The 22,192-nt window shown below is 38.5% G+C and overlaps 1 protein-coding gene across 1 annotated transcript in view; it reads left to right on the top strand.

Moving 5' to 3' along the window:
* The window catches only part of SDHA (succinate dehydrogenase complex flavoprotein subunit A), a 160,783-nt gene that overhangs the window by 98,229 nt on the left and 40,362 nt on the right, over positions 1 to 22,192 (top strand). The window contains exons 8-11 of the mRNA XM_072412019.1: positions 18,860 to 19,028; positions 20,094 to 20,289; positions 21,298 to 21,469; positions 21,737 to 21,855. Coding sequence (XP_072268120.1) covers positions 18,860 to 19,028; positions 20,094 to 20,289; positions 21,298 to 21,469; positions 21,737 to 21,855 — 656 coding nt within the window. The remainder of the gene's footprint in view (positions 1 to 18,859; positions 19,029 to 20,093; positions 20,290 to 21,297; positions 21,470 to 21,736; positions 21,856 to 22,192) is intronic.

The raw sequence follows: 22,192 nt of genomic DNA, 5'->3' as shown, positions 1-22,192 counted from the left end.
GGAATTAAGTCCATACAAGATGGGTCTATAATCTACAAGCTGACCTGGATGCACAGTTTGATTGGGCAGCCAAGTGACAAATGATATTTAATATTGAGAAATGTAAAAATGGGGGGCTAACAACATGCATGCTTCGTACTGTCCAGGGGGGGGGGGATACATTTGGGGGGAGTCAGAAATGGAAAAGGATCTGGAGGTCCTGGTAGATCATAGACTTAATAGCATGCAATATCTAAAGCTAGCAAAGTACTGTCTTGTATTAAATGGAATAGACTGCAGAGATGGAGACACAATCCTGCCCCTGTACAAAGCATTTGGTCAGACCACATCTGAAATATGCAATCTAGTTTTGGGCACCAGTTCACAAATAGACATTGTGGAATTGGAGAGAGTGCAGAGAAGGGCAACTAAACTAGTAGAAGGAATGGAGGAACTCCAGCTATGAGGAGAGATTAGCAGAACCTAATTTATTCTCCCTTGGGAAGAGACATTTAAGGGGAGAAATGATCACCTCGTATAAATATATAAATGGTCCATGTAGAAAACTCGCTTACCAAATATTCACTTTAAGATCGTTACCAAGGACAAGAGTATACTCTTTGCTTCTGGAGGAAAAGAAGTTTAAGCTCTGCAAAAGGAAGGGATGCTTCACTGCACCGTTTATAAAAATGTGGAATAAGCTCCCTCAGAAGGTAGTTTCAGCAACTACTATAGATTGCTTTAAGAGAAAGGTGTATGTAATTCTAGAAGCACAGAATATAACTGGGTATTAAAGCTTTAAAGTAAAGATAATGGGCTATTGATCCAGGGGACATCCAATCGCCTCATGGAATCGGGAAGGAATTTTTTTCCCCTGTTGCAGCAAATTGTACCAGGGTTTTTTTTTTGCCTTTCTCTGGACCAACTATTTCCATATAATTTTATATCTAGGATATGTTTATTTCCCTAGTTGTTGAGCTTGATGGACTTATGTCATTTTTTTCAACCTGACTTACTATGTAACTATGAAATGCAGGCCATTTCTGTACTTTTAAGAAATATCTTAAATGGGGAGCTGGTTTCCTGAAAAAGATGGGAAGAGTGATGAATGGCTATTCAAAGTCTCTGTTTTTTGCCAAATATGCCAACAACGGTATAATATGGGATTAGAATCAATTTTTTCAGGGAGCAGATTTCTATGTATGTGAAGAATATATTTTAAATTAAAATTAGGGGTGGTCTGTTGGTCTAAACCAATCTTTAATATAACGCAAAATAGTTGCCACATTATAGAGTTCAAAAGCTGTTGTACTGTTGACTGTTGAAGAATGGAAAGCCTGAGTATATGTTATTTTTCCCAGGTAGAAGAGTCATAAATTAGAACAACTGCAAAGCTGTTCACCTAGCCCTTTTAGGATCAGCAATATATTTTGAGAGTATAGTTTATAGGGATTCCTAATAATTTGGACTCCTATGTATGGGATCTTTTTCTTGCACCATATGAATAGATACACTCACTCCATTCTGGTCTTCTATATTTTGTCAAATATAACACCCTGGATTCAAGATTGATAGTGTGGTCAGGTATCAAGTAATGCTGCGTAATCAAATCCAATATAGGTGTTAGACTATTTTTGGGTTAGATAAACATAGGAGGAGATAAACTGCAAAAGCTGTTTAAAAGTATTTTTGCCCACTTTAATGCCCTCAAAATCTTGTAAAGTGTCAAAAAGTCTGAGGAAAGGGGGGTCCAGAGCTATATTAAACAGGCATGAAGAATGAGAGCATCCCTATCCAGTGTCCCTGGACATTATAATAGGGCCTGATAGGTCACCAATAATATAAAATATTTTAGTGGATAGACAGTGGTAAATATATTGTATGTAAGAAGAAAATGTCTGTCCTAAGGCTGTACCAAGACATAATGGCATTCAGCAGCTGCCATTCAATTTTACCAAAGGTCTTTTTTGCGTTTAAGCTCAACGGCATAGATCTGTAGTTAGGATGCTGGGCGGCTTGTACCGTTGCTATAACAAGCAGCTCCAATACTTTTGTGGAGTGTTTGTTACAAACATATCCAAGTAAATGTTTTGTCAAAACTGGCAGCACGGTGGCTCATTTGTATATCTAGACAACCCTTTTATGTAATCTAAAAATTCTGTTTTGTTTTTTAAGTGCACCACCCTTTTTAAAAAAAAAAAAAAAAAAAAAAAAAGGATCTAGCTCTGCCCTCTTAATTTGAGAATGAATGGGAGTTCAGAGCCTCCCGGAATACCTACATCACGCATCCCGGGATGCTCTTTGATGCTCCTTCTGCGCATGCTCGCAGAAAGAGAAGGAAATTGCTGATCTCACGCATGCGCAGTTTTTTCCTAATCTACCTCACCCGATCTTTCGCTTGCGTCAAGTGACATAGAGAGAAGTACCCGGTAGTACAGAGAGAAGATGGCGTGCCGGTCCGAAGAGGACGCGGGACCCGATGTAAGAAACCTCCAGACGGATTGATTACTCTGCGGGATTAAAGGTAAGTGTATTTTTTTTGGTTTCGGGTAGTTTTTTGGTTTAACTTCCTCTGTCGATGTCGACATCAATCCACAAACCTTGATAGGGCTGCAATGTAATATTTTAATAAGTTCGGAACACCCAACCCTCCTGTTAACCTAGAGCACATAATTAGAGTCCTATTTAATCTAGGGAACCTATTTGGCCATATGAATTTTAATATACTGGGGGTCAAAATTCTAAAATGAGAGTCATGGATCTGCAGCGGAAGGGTTTGAGGAACGTGGTAGTACGTTCATTTTTCATTTTAATAATGTTTATTCGACCTAGCCAAGAAAAACTAGTTTGTCCCATTTAGTCAGGTCAGAATTTAGCTTACTTTAATAATGTTTGGAATTTCATGGGCACCATTTCAGATAGTACCCGAGGTATTTTTGTACTAAGGTAAGTGATTGAATCAGGTTCTCAATTGATGCTTCATCTGGGAAAGGATTTCTGATGGGAGTGAGATATTTAGAGCTGCTGATTTGGAGAATATATTTTAAAATTAGGTAAAGAACCATAAACCTCTAGTTCTCTCAGTATGTTTGATAGTGATACAGATGGGGTTGATATAGCTAGTAGTGGAAGATCATCTGCATAGGCAGCAGTTTTTTGTTTCACATTACCCATCTCCAACCCCTTAATATCCTGAGCGGCACAAGTTTTCCGTAACAATGGTTCTAGAGTCAGAATAAATATTATAGGGGACATTCTTGTCTTGTGCCATTAGAGATGGTAAATAAATCAGAGTGATAGCCATTCACCCTTACCATCGCTGTTGGATGTGAGTAGACTGTTCTTATCCACGAGAGCATTTGAGGGCCTAGTCCTGTATGAGAGAAAGTCTCAATCATGAATACCCAGTCTACGCGATTTAAAGCCTTCTCTGCATCTGCATTGGTAGACAGTAGCATCATAGGAATATGTTTAGTTTTGGCATGATGGATACAATTTAATACCCTGGTCGTCTTTTCCCTGGCCTCCCTGAAAGGCATGAATCCCACTTGCCATATATCTAGTATGAAATCTTTTTTTTACCCATCTTCTCAGAAAGAAACAGAACAAATAAACATGTTCTTTGTTCCCTAAGTGCAAATATGGCTGCTCTTGTTGCCATTTTCCTAGAATACTGTCCGGCACTTCGCCAGAGTGGCTTTAGCCGAGGTAAAGGGAGGAAAGCTTTTCCCTAGGGGTATGGAGCTCTTTGACCTGAGCCTCATCCCTGGTACTTTTGTGTGAGAGTTCTAATGTTTGGATTTGGGTAGTCCTCTGGCGAGCCTGTTTTACCTTAACACCATGTTTTATGAGAATCCCTCTGTTTTATGGGCCTCCCATACCAGCATGGGATCACTTTCCAGAGTGTTACAAACAACTTTTTATTGAAAGGTTAAAAGTTTGCATTTTGCATGCTTTTGAACAATTAATGTGATTTTTGCTGGTGTGTGCATGCTGATAATTTTGAAATACTTTGTAAGTTTGAGAGCAACACATGCAGCACTCAGATCATCTGTTAGTTTGTTTTTGGCGCCAGATTTGATATAATTCAAAGCTGAAAACAGCTGCTCACAAGCATAAAAATAACCAAAGTAAGGAAAACAAACCCAAGTGCTTTCATTGACTTTAATTAATTGGCAGAGAATTCCACAGATGATTTTATTTTCAGAACTAACTGTGCTGTCATTTCTTATCCCTTCTGTCTTCTCAAGTGTTTCACGCTGGTCATAGAATTTATTTTTCCAGATAGAGGATTCTTGAAATTCCAATAGCTCCATTTCCACATTTCCTAAATCTAACCAGTGTAAGCATGAAAGATCAAGTTCTTCAAATTTGGCTTTATAGTGAAGTAAGAAAACACAGGGTTGTCTCCATCCTATGGAACTGTAAAAATCTGTTACTAAAATTCACCTTTGCAGCTGCTGCAATGCTATGAATTTCCTTGTAGTTTTCCTGATAGCTTGTAGGATTGTCTGCAAATGTAGAATTTTTTAAATGCATTTTTAGATTTGGAAAATATTTCAGCAGCCCACTTTCAAGGTCTCTTACAAAATCTTGCAGTTTGCTCTCAAATATTTTGATATCACAAAACATCCTTTGTGTTGTTTTGCCTACAACTTGTAGTTGTTTGTTCAGTACATTAACCACCTGGGCGTTTCACTGTTGTCTAGATTTCTGTACCAAAAGCGGTACACTGTTTTTCATTAAATTTTTTTTTAAATTGTAGACCTGTAACTTACAGAAATATGTCCGAACAAGGGTCAAGTAGATATCATGAATATAAAAAACGTTTGAAACACACAATCATGTAAAAAAAAAAAAAATTTACTTTTAATAAAATTAAATAAAAAACACAAAAATCAGCTTAAACAAGAATACATAAATCAAAAATACTGAAAATGCAATAATTTAGGATACTGTATAGTAATATATTTTTCTAAAACAGCTCCCTAGTGTGGTAAATTTTAAGAGTCCAACGTCACATACCTTTAGACAAAACCACATAAATATATGTGTTCTAATTCTTTCCGAACTTTATTTTATTACCCAAAATTTATTTTAGATTGTAGGCTATAACTCACCGAATTACTCAATAATTACTTATAATTCCCCGAATTACCGCATAACTCACCGAAATATGTAATAATAAAAATTTAATAATAATAATTTTTTATAAAACAAAAAAAAAATCTTAAAGTGTATAATGTAATGTACCTGTACAGTAGCTTATATAATATATATATAATACAATTATATATATATATATATATATATATATATATATATTCTATATAGATTTCTTTGTATTGGACTCAATACAGCTTTTTTGTATTGAGCTCAATATAAAGTTATTTGAATTTCCTGCCCCGCCTCCCGCACCGACGCACGCAGCGACGTCACTGGGAAACCCCGGAGATCGTCACTCCATTCGCCGGGAGAAGACAGAAGAGGACAGACGTGTCCGGAGGAGCTGCGGGGACCGGGTAAGTATATTCTTTCAATTGTAATCCGATTGTCATACAATGTATGACAATCGGATTGCAATATAATGTTTGTTTACCCACCTGAGAAAAGTTCGGGTTTTTGCAAGTGTTTTTACCCCGGACCAAGGTCGGGTTTAACAGCCGGGTGGTTAAGATGTAGTGTAAAAAAAAAAAAAAATGTGCCTAAACCTCCTCAAGAATTGCTTGTAACTTGAAAATTCAGAGCACGAGCCATGATGTAATTCACCATTTTTGTGACTTTGAGGACATTGTCAAATTTTTTGCTGCTTTCCCTGACACGAAGAGCTTCTTAATGTATATTACAATAGTATTAAATGACTTGATGTTTTCTTTACCAAAGAATTATATCAAACCAAATGTTGCCCCACCATAGAACGTGCCCCATCGCTAGTAACTACATCCACCTTTTCTGCTCCTATGTCTTGTGACAAAAAAGCCTCCATCACAGCATTGTAGATACAGTTAGGTCCATAAATATTTGGACAGAGACAACTTTTTTCTAATTTTAGTTCTGTACATTACCGCAATTATTTTAACTGAAACAACTCAGATGCAGTTGAACTGCAGACTTTCAGCTTTAATTCAGTTGGTTGAACAAAACGATTGCATAAAAATGTGAGGGACTTAAGGCTTTTTTTTAACACAATCACTTCATTTCAGGGACTCAAAATAATTAGACAAATTACAAAGCTGAAAATAAAGTGTTCATTTCTAAATCTTGGTTGAAAACCCCTTGCTGGCAATGACTGCTTGTAGTCTTGAACTCATGGACATCACCAGATGCTGGGTTTCCTCCTTTTTAATGCTCTGCCAAGCCTTTACTGCAGCGGCTTTCAGTAGTTGTTTGTTTGGGTGTCTGTCCGAAGTTTAGTACTCAACAAGTGAAATGATCAGATGACTGACTGGGCCATTCAAGAATATTCCACTTCTTTGCTTTAATAAACTCCTGGGTTGCTTTGGCTGTATATTTTGGGTGGTTGTCCATCTGTATTATGAAACACCTCCCTAACAATTTGACTGCATTTAGCTGGATTTAGCTGGATTCATTCGGCTGCTTCTGTCCAGTTGTCACATCATCGATAAACACTAATGTCCCAGTGCCACTGGCAGCCATGCACACCCAAGCCATCATACTGCCTCCGCCATGTTTTACAGATGATGTGGTATGCTTTGGATCATGAGCTGTTCCACGCCTTCTCCATACTTTTTTCTTGCCATCATTCTGGTAAAGGTTGACCTTGGTTTCATCTGTCCAAAGAATGTTTTTCAAGAACTGTGCTGGCTTTTTTAGATGTTTTTGAGCAACGTCTAATCTAGCCTTTCTATTCTTGAGGCTTATGAGTGGCTTGCATCTTGCAGTTCACCCTCTGTATTTACTTTCATGCAGTATTCTCTTTTTGGCAGACTTGGATATCGATACGCCTACTTCCTGGAGAGTGCTGTTCACTTTGGTTGGTTGTTGTGAAGGGGTTTCTCTTCACCATGGAAATGATTCTGCAATCATCCACCACTGCTGTCTTCATTGGACGTCCAGGTCTTTTGGCGTTGCTGAGTTCACCAGTGCTTTGTTTCTTTCTCATGATGTACCGAACTGTAGATTTTGGCACTCCTAATATTGTAGCAATTTCTTGGATGGGTTTTTTCTGTTTATGCTGCTTAAGGATGGCTTGTTTCACCTGCATGGAGACCTCCTTTGATCGCATTTTGTCAAAATCTTCCACATACAAGCCCCCCCCCCCCCCCCCCCAATCGACTCCAGGCCTTTCATCTGCTTAATTGATAATGACATAACGAAGAAAAAACCCACACCTGCCCTTGAAATAGCCTTTGAGTCAATTGTTTAATTACTATTGAGCCCCTGAAATGAAGTGATTATGTAAAACAAAAGGCTTTAGTTCCTCACATTTTTATGCAATCTTTTTGTTCAACGCCCTGAAGCTGAAAGTCTGCAGTTCAACTGCATCTGCATGGTTCCCCCCAGAGAGTTTTGGGCGGTTGCTTCGCCCTGCTGCTGTGGTTACCCCGCCCTGCTGCTGTGGTTACCCCGCCCTGCTGCTGTGGTTACCCCGCCCTGCTGCTGTGGTTACCCCGCCCAGCTCTCCTCGGCAGCTCTGACCCTCTGCACAGATCTCAGTGAGGCTGCTCTGTGCTCAGCTGTCATCCGTTCAGAGGATTGCTGCTGCGATGAGAGGTTAGCACACGGTCCAGGGTTTTTTGTTTTTTTTTGTTTTGGTTTTTACACTTTTTTTTGGGGTGGACCTCTCCCATTCAGTATTCCATTTCGATAAAGACCAAAGGGGAAATCCGCAGCCTCCTGGGATGTTTGTGTCACATATCCCAAGAGTCTCTGGGCTACTACTTCTGTGCATGCATCTTCAAAGGTTTTCTTATAATGTAAAAAAAAGTGTTTAATCTCATGCATGCGCAGTGCAAAGCAGCACTGGACGTACAAGTGAGGATTAGAGAAAAGGTAGAAGCTGAGCCAGCGTGGGCCTGCTGGGCTAAGTTTGTAAAAGGATCAAGTGGGAAAAAAAATGTTTTCACAAAAGTTAACTTTACCTAAATATAGCCTTAGGAGCACATCTGAAGTTAGGCTGAATCCACACCGGCAGTAAGATTACATTTGTCCATTCCACATGCCAGGAACCACTGCTACCTAAAAAACTGCTAGCTCTGAAAAAGCCCAGCACTTACCGCCTGTTACCAATCTTAGGTGCCTAGCAGTTGCCAGAAGTCACTCAGAAGGGGTAAATGTTTTTTGCTGCTAATATGAACTAAGCCTATTTTGTTACACCACATTTATTACACTATTACACTACTACAAAGGATTACACTCTTAAAACTTAAAACACTAGGAAATTGGGTCACAATACGTGGCATAGGACAGTTGTGGCAAAATACATAGAATGGAAAAATTGGATATACTAACAGGACAGGCATTACAAAGTTGGGAGACGGTTGAACAGTGAAACAATAAGAGGTTACTGGATACCCATGGCATAAACAACTGGGAGCACTAAATTTTCCATGTTCTGCCACATCCCCTTTATGACCACTCGGCTACAGCTTCCCACCACCTGGCTGAAAAAAAATTTCTGGGGCGAACACTGATCTGAGTTGTTTCATTTAAAATTAATTGTGGTAATGTACAGAACCAAACTTAGAAAAAAAAGTTCTCTGTCTAAATATTTATGGACCTAACTATATCTATCCCTTGTGTTCTTTCAGGCAAAGACACCCGGTTCACCATCTCTTCTCTCATGATGTCACGAACAGCATATCACAAAAGTACTGCTAGCCTTGCATGACTATTTATATCTGTGCTTTCATCCAAGCACATGGAGTAGCAGGCTGTCTTTAGCAAGTCCGTGGTGAGCTTCTGACTAACATCACCTGCCATGCGCTGAACTCAATCTTTAACAGTATTTCTGCTAAGTGGCATCCCAGAGATGTGTTGAAAAAATGTACCCTTGTTTGGAAAATCATGAAAAACGGAATTACTCTCAGAAAACATGAGCTGTTTTGATAATATCCCCAACAGAGGGGTTTACCATGTTTTGCTATGCACAATGAAATGTGAAAACTAGCAGCTGTCAGATGATTTGTTCTAGAAAGATAGTTGCAAAAACCTCAAGGGAATTATATTCCCTCAAGTTCTCTTCAAGAAACTCTTTTCTTTCAGTTTCACCAAGTTAGACTGAACTTTGGCAAAAGTGTCAGACATTTTTATTACACTTTTATTACACAGAATACATAACACTTTCCCATCGCATTTATTCACTACAAATGACTGTCCAGGCCTCTTGGAATTATCTTCCACTATCTGGTTTTGCATTTTTTTGCTGTACTAATTTTTGGGTGTTAAAGATTTGGAGTCTACAAAAACACAAAATTAAAAAAAAAATGAAGCACCGAAAACAAATCTATCCCCATACCAAAATTGCTAACACTATTACAGTGCTTAACCCAGAAATTTTTTTAAGCCGGGGTGGGAAGAAATTGTAGGCGGGTGGAAGCCCATGAATTGTGACCCAACTCTTCAGTAACCACCCAAAATCAGGCGGGGAGTTGCTGAAAAGTGCCAGGTGGTGGACCCAGCTAAAATGGGCTGGGGAGAACACTGCTATTAGTTAACACTAAAGAAATGGAGATTCCCTGAATCAACAATCTATGGCAGTGATCCCCAGCTGTAGTTCATTTGCATTTTCTGACCACCAGCGCAAGGGGGGAATGTTCTACTGACCAGGCATCTTAACTGCATTTCCTACCTTTGATTCACCTCTGTTGGACCTACTTCTTGGGGAATTTGCAAAATAAGATGAAGTGGAGGTGTAGCGCACAATTTCCATACAGAGGAGGCGTGCAGACCTTGATCATCCATACAAGCTCTCATTTTGCCATTAGCAGGAGCCCAGGTTGGTTCCTATGGACAGCATTTAAATAAAAGACAGAGAAAGATAGTTTTTGGCAAAAATTTTGAAAATATAATTTGTAGTACAAGTTTCCAAAAATAATTATGAAAGAAAATTAAATTATATCCTTTTTTACCCATGTCATAATATTCTTTTATGATCTATACAGGATTTGATCAATTTTCACACAAAGTTACAAAAGACAATTACAACCTTTTTCTCTGTATGTCGCAATAGTTTCTTGCGATGCATACACTTTTTTTTTCAGGCCTACTGTGCACTATACTGATATTAAATATACATCACCATAAAATGGTTTCATCCAATTTCGTTCAAATAGACTTATTAGAACGTAACACCAATAGTATAATAATTTAGTGAAATGGAAACGGATAAATTTAACTTTTAGAAAGATATACTACATACATAGATCATATAAGAGTAATGGATTCAAATCATGAAGTTACCAAATATATATAAAATAGGAATAAATATAATTATCAAACTTACAAATATCAAAATATAGCTTAATCTTGGAGGAAAAGTTAAGTAAACCCCAGGATAGAGATGATCCGTTGAAAAGTTCAGAGGAAATAGGGTAGTGTAGTAGAACCCCCCTATATAAGTATAGTCTCTACAATTTAGGAAGAATTTCTGTATATCTTTATATGTAATCATAATATATATGTATAAGTGAGGTAAAAAGTAAGAATTGCTGTCCTACCTGAAAATAAAGTAGACTCTAAAGCGAATCCTATGAGCATATTAACACAATCAAAAATGGTAAAATGGTCACTCCAATTAGCTACCACATAGTAACAATGCATAACTTTGACCTACATAGTATTTTATTTGCAGCATTAGAAAAAGTAACCCTGAATCCTAGGGAGATATGCAAGGATATATATATATATATATATATATATATATATATATATATATATATATATATATATATATATATATATATATATATATATATAATATAGCCTGGGCATACATTTAAATATTTCAATTTACTTTCAGTCTAATCAGTGCAGGACATCACTGGGTAAATCAAATATCTTCCCAGAGCGAAGCTTAAAGTTAAAGTGGAAGTAAACCCAAAACTTACTCAAAATCAAAAATCACACTTTAATCCCACAGAGCAGTCCATTTGTCGGGAGGTTCCTTCCATCGGGTTCTGTGTCGTCCCGGTATCCGTCTTCCGCCTGGTGCTGAGAGAGCGTTCTTCTTACATCGCCTGCGCAATGCGAGGTTGGGTGAAGTAGATTGGGAAAAAAACTTGCCAATCTCACTGAGCCTTCATGAGATCGGTAATTTTTTCACCTATTGATGAAAGGGCTCCTTCAGCGCAGAAGGAGCAGCCAAGAGCCTACCGGGATACCTACATCACGCATCTGTGTTCCCATTCATTCTTGATCGCCTAAGAAGAGAGTGGTGCAAACAAATTTTTTTTTTTTTTTTTAATAAAGGAGTTGTCTACTCTTTTATATAAAAAGTGAAAATTCTAAGTATAGGTGATTAGCTTCGCTTTAAGGGCTCGCTTACATTACAGCAATGCAGGGATTTTTACTAAACACATGCCAATTGCATTGTAATGCGGTACATTGCACACAACATTTTTAAGCACAATGGACAGCAACACACAGTTACCGGGTTCCCAGTGGCATATTTCAAAGGTTTGTATGGAGGGGGCATTAACAAAGAATGGCAACCTAGCATAACCTAAACGCAACCCACCATTGTAACGAATATTCATTTGTTTTTTTCTTAAGTATCACTATAACCACAGAACAACTCTACTGCTGCTGCTAATTGTTTAAAGTTTAAATGATTTGTTTAATTTTGGGTTCTGCATTTCTTCAGTTCACTTTATATAAAAAGTCTCCGCTAACCGGTTGCCGGTTTTTACATTATATTTACAGCCTTCACGGTTTTCCAAAGAAATATTACATTTACCAGGCACACCTTCTACCACAAGCATTGTGTTCACCTGGTCCTGACTGGGTATAGCCCACAAACTGGTACTCCTGTCCCTGGGCTGTGTAGCTCTGTTCAGGGTCTTCAGCTTAGTAGTTCATACTGTACTTCCCGTAACTAGGACAGAGAAAAACAAGATTCCCCCTCTGTGTGCCTACCCCCTCCCTCACTTTCCTCTCTCCCTCTGTTCTTTCATCCTTTCAATTCTGGTTCAAGACACCTCAGCTTCAAGATGCATCAGCTGCCTCTCCTCCCCACAGCCTGGTATTCTGAGGGTTTATTGATGACTCCAGAGAAGGGAAATTCCGCAGCCAGCATGGCCTGACAGAGGGACAATGGCACAGCTAATGGGAGGCCAGCTGAGGTGGGGAGCGCGTGCCCAATTGAGAGTGCTTTGAGTGCCCCCTATGGTGTGTGTGTGCCATAGGTTCACCACCACTTGCACAAAAAGGTATCTATTCATAGGAATCAAACTTGTGGAGATAATTATGTATGGTAACCTCTTTTGTTTTAGTTCTGTAAGTCGTGTAAATCACATCCCCATTCCAGGGGGTTCTGAAAAGCATAGCATTTCCCTCCCTCCTTCCCTCTTTCCAATGTGTCTCCTGTAGAAACACAATGTCAAGGGCTTGTTTTTTGAGATGAAGAAATAGCTTTTTGCATTTCAGAGGACTGTTTAGGCCTGCAACATTGTCATGCTGGAAGGTAAACCAATGGCCCAGGGGTCCTAGGTCCTGTGGAACAGGTTTTAATTGGGGATATCTCTGTACTTTGCCCTATTAAGCGTTCCCTTAGCCAGACCAATCTCCCAAGCCCTGTTCCTGACCCCCCCCCCCCCCTCCCACACACACACACACCCACAGCATGATGCTGTCACCACCATGCTTTACTGTTGGGATGGTAGATGAACAGGTATTGAGCAGTGCCTAGTTTTCTTCAGACATAATGTTTAGAATTGAGGCTAAACTGCTTAATTTCATTTGACCGGAGAATCTTATTCCTTACAGTCAGAGTTCTTTGGGTGCTTTTGACATAACTGTTTGACATTTCACAGTGTATGGGTAACAATGTACATACGTATATTCAAGGAATACAAAAAAGGTTGATGAAGACTGTGCTTAAAGTGTAATGAATCCAATGCGTTTCGCCACGAATGGGCTTCCTCAGGGATATGATAGTAAGCACGCTTAATGGTTTGTATATGTACATAGAGATTGATTAATGAAAAAGAAGATTGAAATAAATACATTGTTTACACAGCAAGATCAATAATGCATATAGGTATGTCAAAAGGCTTTTTTCAGTTTAATATCATTGACACAATTTATGAAATTTCTCATCAAGTAAAATTTAAAGTGATTGTATCAGATTTAACAAACATTATTTAAGTGATAAATGAAAAACTAAAATTATACAATGTTTATGGTAGATATATGTATCCATAGTGTGTAGATGCATCATAGACTTTCTTATGCATTTATAGTATGTATATGCCTTAGAAAATTGATAATCTACTGTGCAGACAGAAAATGGAGGGTATAATCAATTTCTTACTCGGGTATCTAATTTGATAAAGGTTGTAAGGGTACAGTGCTGGAAATTAGTGATATCTAAGCGAAGCTTTGATTGTGGTAAAGGCTGTATCTAGGTAAAAATGAGTATATTAGTAATACAAATAGCACTACATATAGGCTAAATAGGATGTCTGGTCATTAGGGGTACATACCCCAGGTCAGGAACACTTTGAGTATTCTAATCAGTTCTAGGACTGGGTGTGGGGGGATATAGGTGACCCCAAAAGAAAGATGGTATCATCCAAACGAGCTTTAGAGCAGGTCAAAAGCAGGGACAGGCAATTAGCCTTCCCATTCCTAGAATAGTAAAATAAATGTAACAAATAACATTAATCTAGAAAGGACTGTGTAACAAATGACACTATTTAAATCTTAATTACTAAAGAGAGAATAAAAGGGGATTGATATCTATGAGTATATCAGAAGGGGATCAAAGATCCAAAGGATCTTTATTATAATCAATAAATACCACAAATACCTGGAAACAGGAGTTGTAGATAGTTGCAGAGATGTTGAAAGTATCATAAAGCTCCAAAAAAAGTAAGATGCTGTAAATGTAAATAATGGTCATGATATAGGTATAAGTACTGGGAATTGGGTCAGAACAAGTCCATGAACAAAGAACTGATCCTACCTACAAGCAGTATGCAAGCAGTATCCAGATGGAGAAAAAGGAAAAAACTTTTAAAACGCCATGTGTTGGTCTACAAACAACCAGAGAAGCTGTGTGTTGCAGGAAGTGTGTCTAATAAAGGCTGCTCTTTCCTAATTAGCAGGAATGCAGGGCGTGCCCGTCAGTGTGGGGGCGTACACACTGCTCCTCCCCACAGTGAAGGGTTACCCTGTGATGTCATCCTGCCTCCAGCTCCAGACATCATAGGGCTGCAGCCATCGCTTCAGTCCTCTGAATGTATGGAGGGTGATGCACCCAGAAGGGGCGGATCATACGGGGGGGACAAAATGACTCATGCGGATAAACTGCATATAAGCCTTGCTGGCTGCAACAGTGCAGCCCCCGTCCCCCGCTAGGTGGGGTGGACAGCATGGGTATCTTCTAAGTAGGCTGCATATAAGCCTTGTTGTTGTCCAGCGTACCTGCATAAAACAAAATAAAAAATGTATTTTAGGATATGTTCTTTTATAGTGTCAAGGTAATATGTTAGCAAACAAAGAGCAGCATATATGTTTGCATAAAAAAAAGCAAAAAATTTCAAAAAGTTAGCAAACACAGAGCAGCATACATGTTGGCATAAAAAAATTAAAAAGTTAGCACAGAACAGCACACATGTTGGCAAAAAAAAAAATTTTTTAAAAATTAAAAAAAAAAGTTAGCAAACACAGAGCAGCATAAATTTGCATAAAAAATATAGCAAAAATTTTAAAAAGTTAGCAAACACAAGAGCGTCTTACCTGTTTGTCTCTGCAACAATTTTTTCGATAACTTCATCGGTCAAAAACAACTTAAGGTATGCCAGGGGGTCATCGCATTTAGCCTCAATTTTCATCCCAGGTGCGCCGGTAAATGGAAATCTGGGCGGTGCTGCCTGGTCCACATCAAGGTCAAAAGGACACCATGTGCATACAGCACTGACCTCAGGTCCAGAATCGTCGCTCAGTTCACTTTCGCTGTCCGATGACAAATTTCCTGGTGAATCACTATCGCTCGATTCCACAAAGGTCTCCAAATCGCTATCGCTGCGTTTGAATTCCTCCAAAACAGCGCTTGCGCCGGCGAGATGCATTTTGGATACCATGTGGTCTCCAGCAATAAGTCAGGAACAATCAAGGTCAAAGACAAAGTGATCAAATGATACATTCAGGAAGTGATCAAAAAGTCATCAAAAAGTCAGATCAAGGTCAGGGCTAATAGTGGGCAAAATGTAAATCGGCACTGGGCAACGTTGCTTGGTGCACTACAATATGTATTTATACTTTTATTTTATGTTTTGATGTTTTTTTTACTGTAAAAAAAAATGTAAAAGCAGATTACATAGTAATCTGCTTTTAAATTTCCCGCCCCCAGAATCCATCACTCCACCGCATCACCCGCAGCGTTGCGTGGGGCAAAGGTAAGGGGGCTCTTAAAGTTACCACGAGTGTGACTCGGGATTACCGCTTTTTGCATGTAAAAGCCTCCCCGAATCACACTGGGGATTACCGCTAGGGAGGTTAAAACATCTCAACCAAATACTCATTCTCAAGCCCCAACCACACTTATTACGACATTTAATCAAAAGCATGACTTTATCTTTAAAACTCTTAGTCACAACTGCCATATTCTCCAATCTGACCCTAGGGTCAGCAATTCATAAGTGAGAAACTACTTATTACATACAGAAAATCTAGATCGATCAAGAATCAGTTTCCAGTCATTATCACGGTGAGGATAATGACCGAAAACAAGACACAGTACATGGTACTTTCAGATGTGGCTATTGCAGGCAATGTGCTTAGATTAAAGAATCTTCAGTGATTACCTTACCTGACGGCATGATTCATAGGCCAAACCATTGCATTAATTGCAAGACAGCAGGCGTGTCTTATATAATTACCTGTATTTGTGGCTCATTTTACATAGGGAACACTAAACGACCTTCTAAGCAAAGAATCTATGAGCATATTCACTCAATTGGGGTAGGCAGAATCACTACACCACTATGCCGCCATGTTGGAACACGTCATCAGTATAACACACAGGTCCTACAGTTCTCTGGCCTGAAACATCTACCCAGTGATCAGAGAGGTGGGGACCTTGACAAAAAAATTATTACAATGTGAGATTAAATGGATAATGAAATTAAGAGCCACCCGGGTTGAATGAGGCTGTCACCTTCAAATCTTTTCTTTAAAGTGTACTTGCCTTTATATATCTTCAGACACATTTTCTCCCCCCCCCCCCCCCAATCTCCAAAGGCAGATATTGAACATATTTTTTTTTAATCAATTTGATGTTGCACTTTTGTGTCACTGTATAAAAAATATATTATCTTTTATTGTTTTTGTCATTATTAATCATGTATTATTCAGCTTCCCACCTGTGATCATCCAGGCATATTATTTGTACTTTTCTGTATCAGAATCATGTGATTGTAAAAAACCATGTATATCATTCTGTAACCAGAGCTATATTATTATCAAATTACTCTATTCCTCTATGTATTACCTGCACTTAACACCTTACCCCTATTCAAGTGTGATCTATTTGATTTCTACCTACATCATGAAATCATCATTCAACCCTACTTAGAGGATCCCCTCTGCTGTCCACCCTGCCTTGCAGGGGGCGGGGGCTGCACTATTTCAGCCAGCAAGGCTTATATGCAGTTTATCTGGGCGCATCACCCTCCATACAATCAGAGGACTGAAGCGATGGCTGCAGCCCTATGATGTCTGGAGCTGGAGGCGCACCCTGCACTTCTGCTAATTAGGAAGGTGCAGTATTTATTAGACACACTTCCTGCAACTCATTTATCACTTGAATAATGTTTGTTAAATCTGATACAATCACTTTAAATTTTACTTAATGAGAAATCAAATTTCATAAATTGTCAGATATTCTGAAAAAATCCTTTTGACATACCTATATTTATTATTGATCTTGCTGTGTAAACAATTTATTTATTTCAATCTTCTTTTTCTTTATTCAATCTCTATGTACATATACAGACCGTTAAGCTTGCTTACTATTATAACCCTGAGGAAGCTGATTCGTGGCTAAAATGCGTTGGATTCATTACACTTTAAGCTCTTCTTCGTCACCCTTTTTTGTATTCCTTGAATATACGTATGTACATTGTTACCCATATACTGTGAAGTGTCAAACAGTTATGAGGTATAGATCTGTCTGAACTTGTTTTCTTTACTAAATGTGTTTAAATACTACAATTTCGTTTCTCAAAACTATCTGCGAGCCCAAAACCTCTTTCTTTCCCTCCTTTGATTTGAATGTTCAATTTAGACTAATCAAAGAGGTGGCACAACCTTCATTGTAAAACTCTAGTAAGGGGAACACACTTCTATTCTTATACTTCCATAAAGGGCTGCAGTTTTATTATTATTATTATTATTAAACAGGATTTATATAGCGCCAACATATTACGCAGCGCTGTACAGTTTTATATGTTTTTCTGGAACTTCTTCACACAGTGCCCCTGATTCAACAATAAAATCCGCGCTCGCTGGAAGCACGAAAGTACTCGCGACCAGCGAGCGCGGTTTCCCTCGGTCCGGACTCGAGTGTGCTCGTAAACTCGCCTCCTCACTGCCAGCCGGATTCCTGCCTTCATAATAATGAGCAATAGGGGGCGCGATTCTGCCAATTAAGGCCATTAGATTTCAGCTGCGCGATTAAGGAGGATCTGTTAAGCTCAATGGTGAGATCATAGCAATTAATTACCGCACACCTGCTCTCTGTACGGCCGCGAGCTTTTTCAGTTGCTGAATAGCGCGACGGCGTACGATTTCGGATCGCGAATACGAATGCGCGAACGATCATCCGATTCTGCTTGATGAATCAGGGGCAGTATCTCTGGAGCTCAGTCAGAATGACCATCAGGTTCTTGGTTTCCCACGAAGGTCCTTTTTCCCTAATTGATCAGATTGTATTTAAAAAAAATATTTTAAACTATTGTAGTATCATATGCAACATAACAAAACTGGAAAAAGTGAAGGGGGCATACACATTTTTGTGTGTATAATCAATCTCATGGTTAATAGATTGCCATCTCTAACTTTGTCTGTAGCATTAACTGTGTTTTACATCTGTTTTATATGTAATTTACTTTGAAGTAAACTAAAAATGTTGGTCAATTGTTAAGCAGAACAGGGCTTCTATGGTGCAATTGTGCCTTTTGAAACGTGAAAATGTAATTCAGTTTTTTTTTCTCAAAAGTAACAGCAACTTTTTTTCCTGCAGTTGATAGAAGTGAAACCTTAGTTAAACAAAATTCAATTAAGGTGAGGAAAAAAAACCCTATCTTTGAAACATTCTGCACAGCTCTACAAGACCTTCACATTATCTTGTTCAGTGTATGCCTAACTTCCATTGTAACATCTATATATCTTCTATTTCTGCAAAATGGTGCTGCCTTGACCTCCAAGGGCAAAGGCTCTTGAGGGATCATTAGGGTTCTGAGGGTGTGCCTACATTTAAGAGGAACTGAGCTGAAAAAGCTGTATACATTTTCAAAGTACCTGTATAGTGCTTTTTCTTGCTACAGGAATACAGTAAAAGAAAACAAAAGTTATATTTAGGTAATGCCTGGACGTACCTTTTACAATTTTAATGTTTTTGGTAATTTTTTTATAAATGGTTTGTTGATTAGTAACATTATTAGCAATACGTTTTTTGCTTTTTTTTACACTGCAGGTATATATGGAGCAGGTTGTCTGATCACCGAAGGATGCCGTGGAGAGGGTGGTATTCTAATTAATAGTGAAGGTGAAAGGTTTATGGAAAGATATGCTCCTGTTGCTAAGGACTTGGCTTCTCGGGATGTAGTATCTCGTTCTATGACTATAGAGATTCGCGAGGGAAGGTATTCACTACAGTAATTCGTTAACATTTTTCTATGTTCTGTAGTAATGCACATGCTTTAATTTCAGTGGCTACCAAATTATTGTACACTTTTTTTTATATTCTAGCATTAGGAGTTCCCAGCTATTTTATTTAAAAAAGTACAGAAAGGCTGCATTTAATGTTTTTTTTGTTTATATAGAGGAACTCATAAACAACTTTCAGGTTTTGATCAGTGGGGAGTATGCTTTAACATTGCTGGTCAGTGTGAAGAATGTAACCTATACAGATCACCAAAAAGATTATTGGTATCACTTAAAGTAGAACTAAATCATAAAAACTACCTCTTCTTTTCTTCTATTTACATTTTTTGGCCATCTTGATTGTCTGTGCTGGGATGACATAATGGGGGTTCCTTCATTCCTGGCACACACAAGGAAAGTCGGGATAGCTGGGTTTCCCTGGCAACCACCGCTGAGTTCTTGATACACAGCTCAAGTTTTTTTTTACATTTCTCTAGTGGGATCAGTGCCTGATCAGGTGTTTTTTCAAAGTGGGCCTTTTGTTTAAACTGACCTAAGGGTCACAAACTGCTCATTGCTCAAGTAAACCTTGGGGAAGCCTAAAGTTCCACCAGGCTAAGAAACACTGATGAAAAGGATTGGTTTAGTTAGATTGGGACTGGTGTCTAAATTTATTTACTTTGGAAATATTGTTTAGTATAGCTAGAGTGCTGTAGTAAAGTCGATGTATTTAATTTGATATTGGTCTGTATGCATACATTTACTAGAGACAGTACACCAGTTGTATTAGCTGGGACATTAGAATTTTAGAAAGCCTGTTTGTTGTCTACATTGCAGTTATGGTTACAGTATCCTGTTTGTGAATGAACTGTCTTAGGTGGCATCTCTTCATTATGCCAGTTTTAAAAAAATCTTTCTTATAGGGAATGTTAGTGAATATTATATATTTCTTCAATATTTACAGGAATATGTTTACATGCATGCAAATTTTGCCATTTGATGAGCCTCTTCCCTGCTTTTCTGTTATGTTTTAATTTCTGTTTATTGATGTCTGTCTTTAACAGAGGTTGTGGGCCAGAAAAAGACCATGTATATCTACAGCTTCACCACCTTCCCCCTCAGCAGTTGGCTATGCGTCTGCCAGGCATTTCAGAAACGGCTATGATCTTTGCAGGTGTTGATGTCACTAAGGAGCCAATACCAGTCCTTCCTACAGTTCACTATAACATGGGAGGAATTCCAACTAACTATAAAGGACAAGTACAGTTGTGCTTACTACTTTACTGTTTTGATACAAGAAAATTATGTGGATGATCAATCAAATATTAATAATCAGTAAAAACAGCAGAAAAGTCCAGTAACTCACCACATCAATATTTCTTCTTAGTGTGAAATGTGTATGCACTAGTAAACTAAGAACAGTAGCCCATACTTTGTTCAGGGTTTTTGTCCCATTTGGGACACTGTATGAAGTGTAAAAGATGGATATATTTATATTTTTTGGTTTCTGTAGCCATATTCCTAACATATATTTTGTAACCTTCTGGAGGCCAGTCCCCGGCTAAATCCTCAGTGCTGAGTTAATGTGAAGTAAACAAATTGTGCTATAGCCCATTTACTTATACCCCCAGTTCCCAGTTTGTGTAAGTTAAACTTCCTAAGCTCCCAAGTTTCAGTTACTATGTAGTAACCCCTAATTGCCCAGTCCCATTTTTTTTTGCTTTAGCTTTTCATTACCCAATTCTCAGTACTTGTGCACCCAGTCCTTGGAGTATGTACTGTACTTAAATACCTGTGCTAGTGAAAGGGCCTCTGGTAATCTCAAACACCCAGTATTCAGGACATGTGCAAAAGTCCGTAATTGCCCAGTCCAAAATGCATGTGTTAATATTTCAGTCCCCAGTTAGTGTGCAATACCTAATCTGTGTCCACTCCCCACTTTTGAGTATTAACCCCCTCAGAACTCAGTATACTCAGCACTTTAGCAGCCAATGCCCACCACATACCAGTCCTTAGCCCATGGTCCATACCCCTACCGTGAGGGGCTGACATATATCATGTATATTAACCCCTCAGTACACAATCCCCACTTTATTTATTTGTAGTTAACTTTTTTACAAGACTACAGCAATCTTAAACTTCACCATGCAGAAAATTGCCCAAATCATACATTTTTGATAGTTTTTGTGTGTTTTTTATATTTAAAGATTGACTTTATTTTGCCTGCATATACAATTAGCTCCAATAAGCTTTTTTGTGTTCTTTCAGGCTGTTATTCATGTAAATGGTGAAGACAGAGTGGTGCCAGGGTTGTATGCTTGTGGTGAAGCAGCATCAGCCTCTGTACATGGGGCAAACAGGCTTGGTGCAAACTCCCTCCTGGATTTGGTTGTATTTGGGCGTGCTTGTGCACTTAGTATTTCTGAGACCAGCAAACCTGGTAACTCTAAATCCTATTATATTTTGTTTGTAACAAATACTTTGAATATTATTTTTATTATTTGGCCGTATAATGAATGTTATGTTGATTTTATGTATAGGAGTTTATTAACTTGCATGTCTAGTAAACTAGTAACATTAGCCCATACTTTATTGTTTTGATAGAAGCGGAGATAATTAACTGTTTAGGGTTTTTTTTAGTCCCATTTGGGAGCTTGTCTCTCCCAGAAAATAAATATATTTCCTTTTTTTTTTTTTTTTTTTTTAGGAGAGCCATTACCTCCATACAAACCAAATGCTGGTGAGGACTCTGTCGCAAATCTGGACAAGCTAAGATTTGCTAATGGAAGCACTAGAACATCAGAACTAAGAATAAATATGCAGAAGGTAGGTTTGTAATGGGTTAAAACCCTTGCCTTGCCAGTTGAAAAACTGCATTTATATCATTTCCTTTTATGCTGATGACCAGGGCAATCATGTTGAAGACTCCAGCAGTAGTGTGGCATCATGTGTCTATCCCATTTACCCTGATACCTTTCTTCTATCACCTTTATATCTTGATGGAACCTCTCCCCTTGTTCCTCACTGAAATTGCCAAGGTTTTCTGGAAATTTTTGCAAATGGCTATGGAGATAGTGTACCTTTATGCTCATAGTAGCACCCAAGTTTCCAAAGTTCAAGATCAAGTTTTGTAAGTAGGAAGTTCACCATTTTTTAATCAACA

Source organism: Pyxicephalus adspersus, chromosome 5 (assembly GCF_032062135.1).
Source record: "Pyxicephalus adspersus chromosome 5, UCB_Pads_2.0, whole genome shotgun sequence".
Lineage (NCBI taxonomy): Eukaryota > Metazoa > Chordata > Amphibia > Anura > Pyxicephalidae > Pyxicephalus > Pyxicephalus adspersus.
This window is presented reverse-complemented; position numbering and strand designations above follow the sequence as displayed.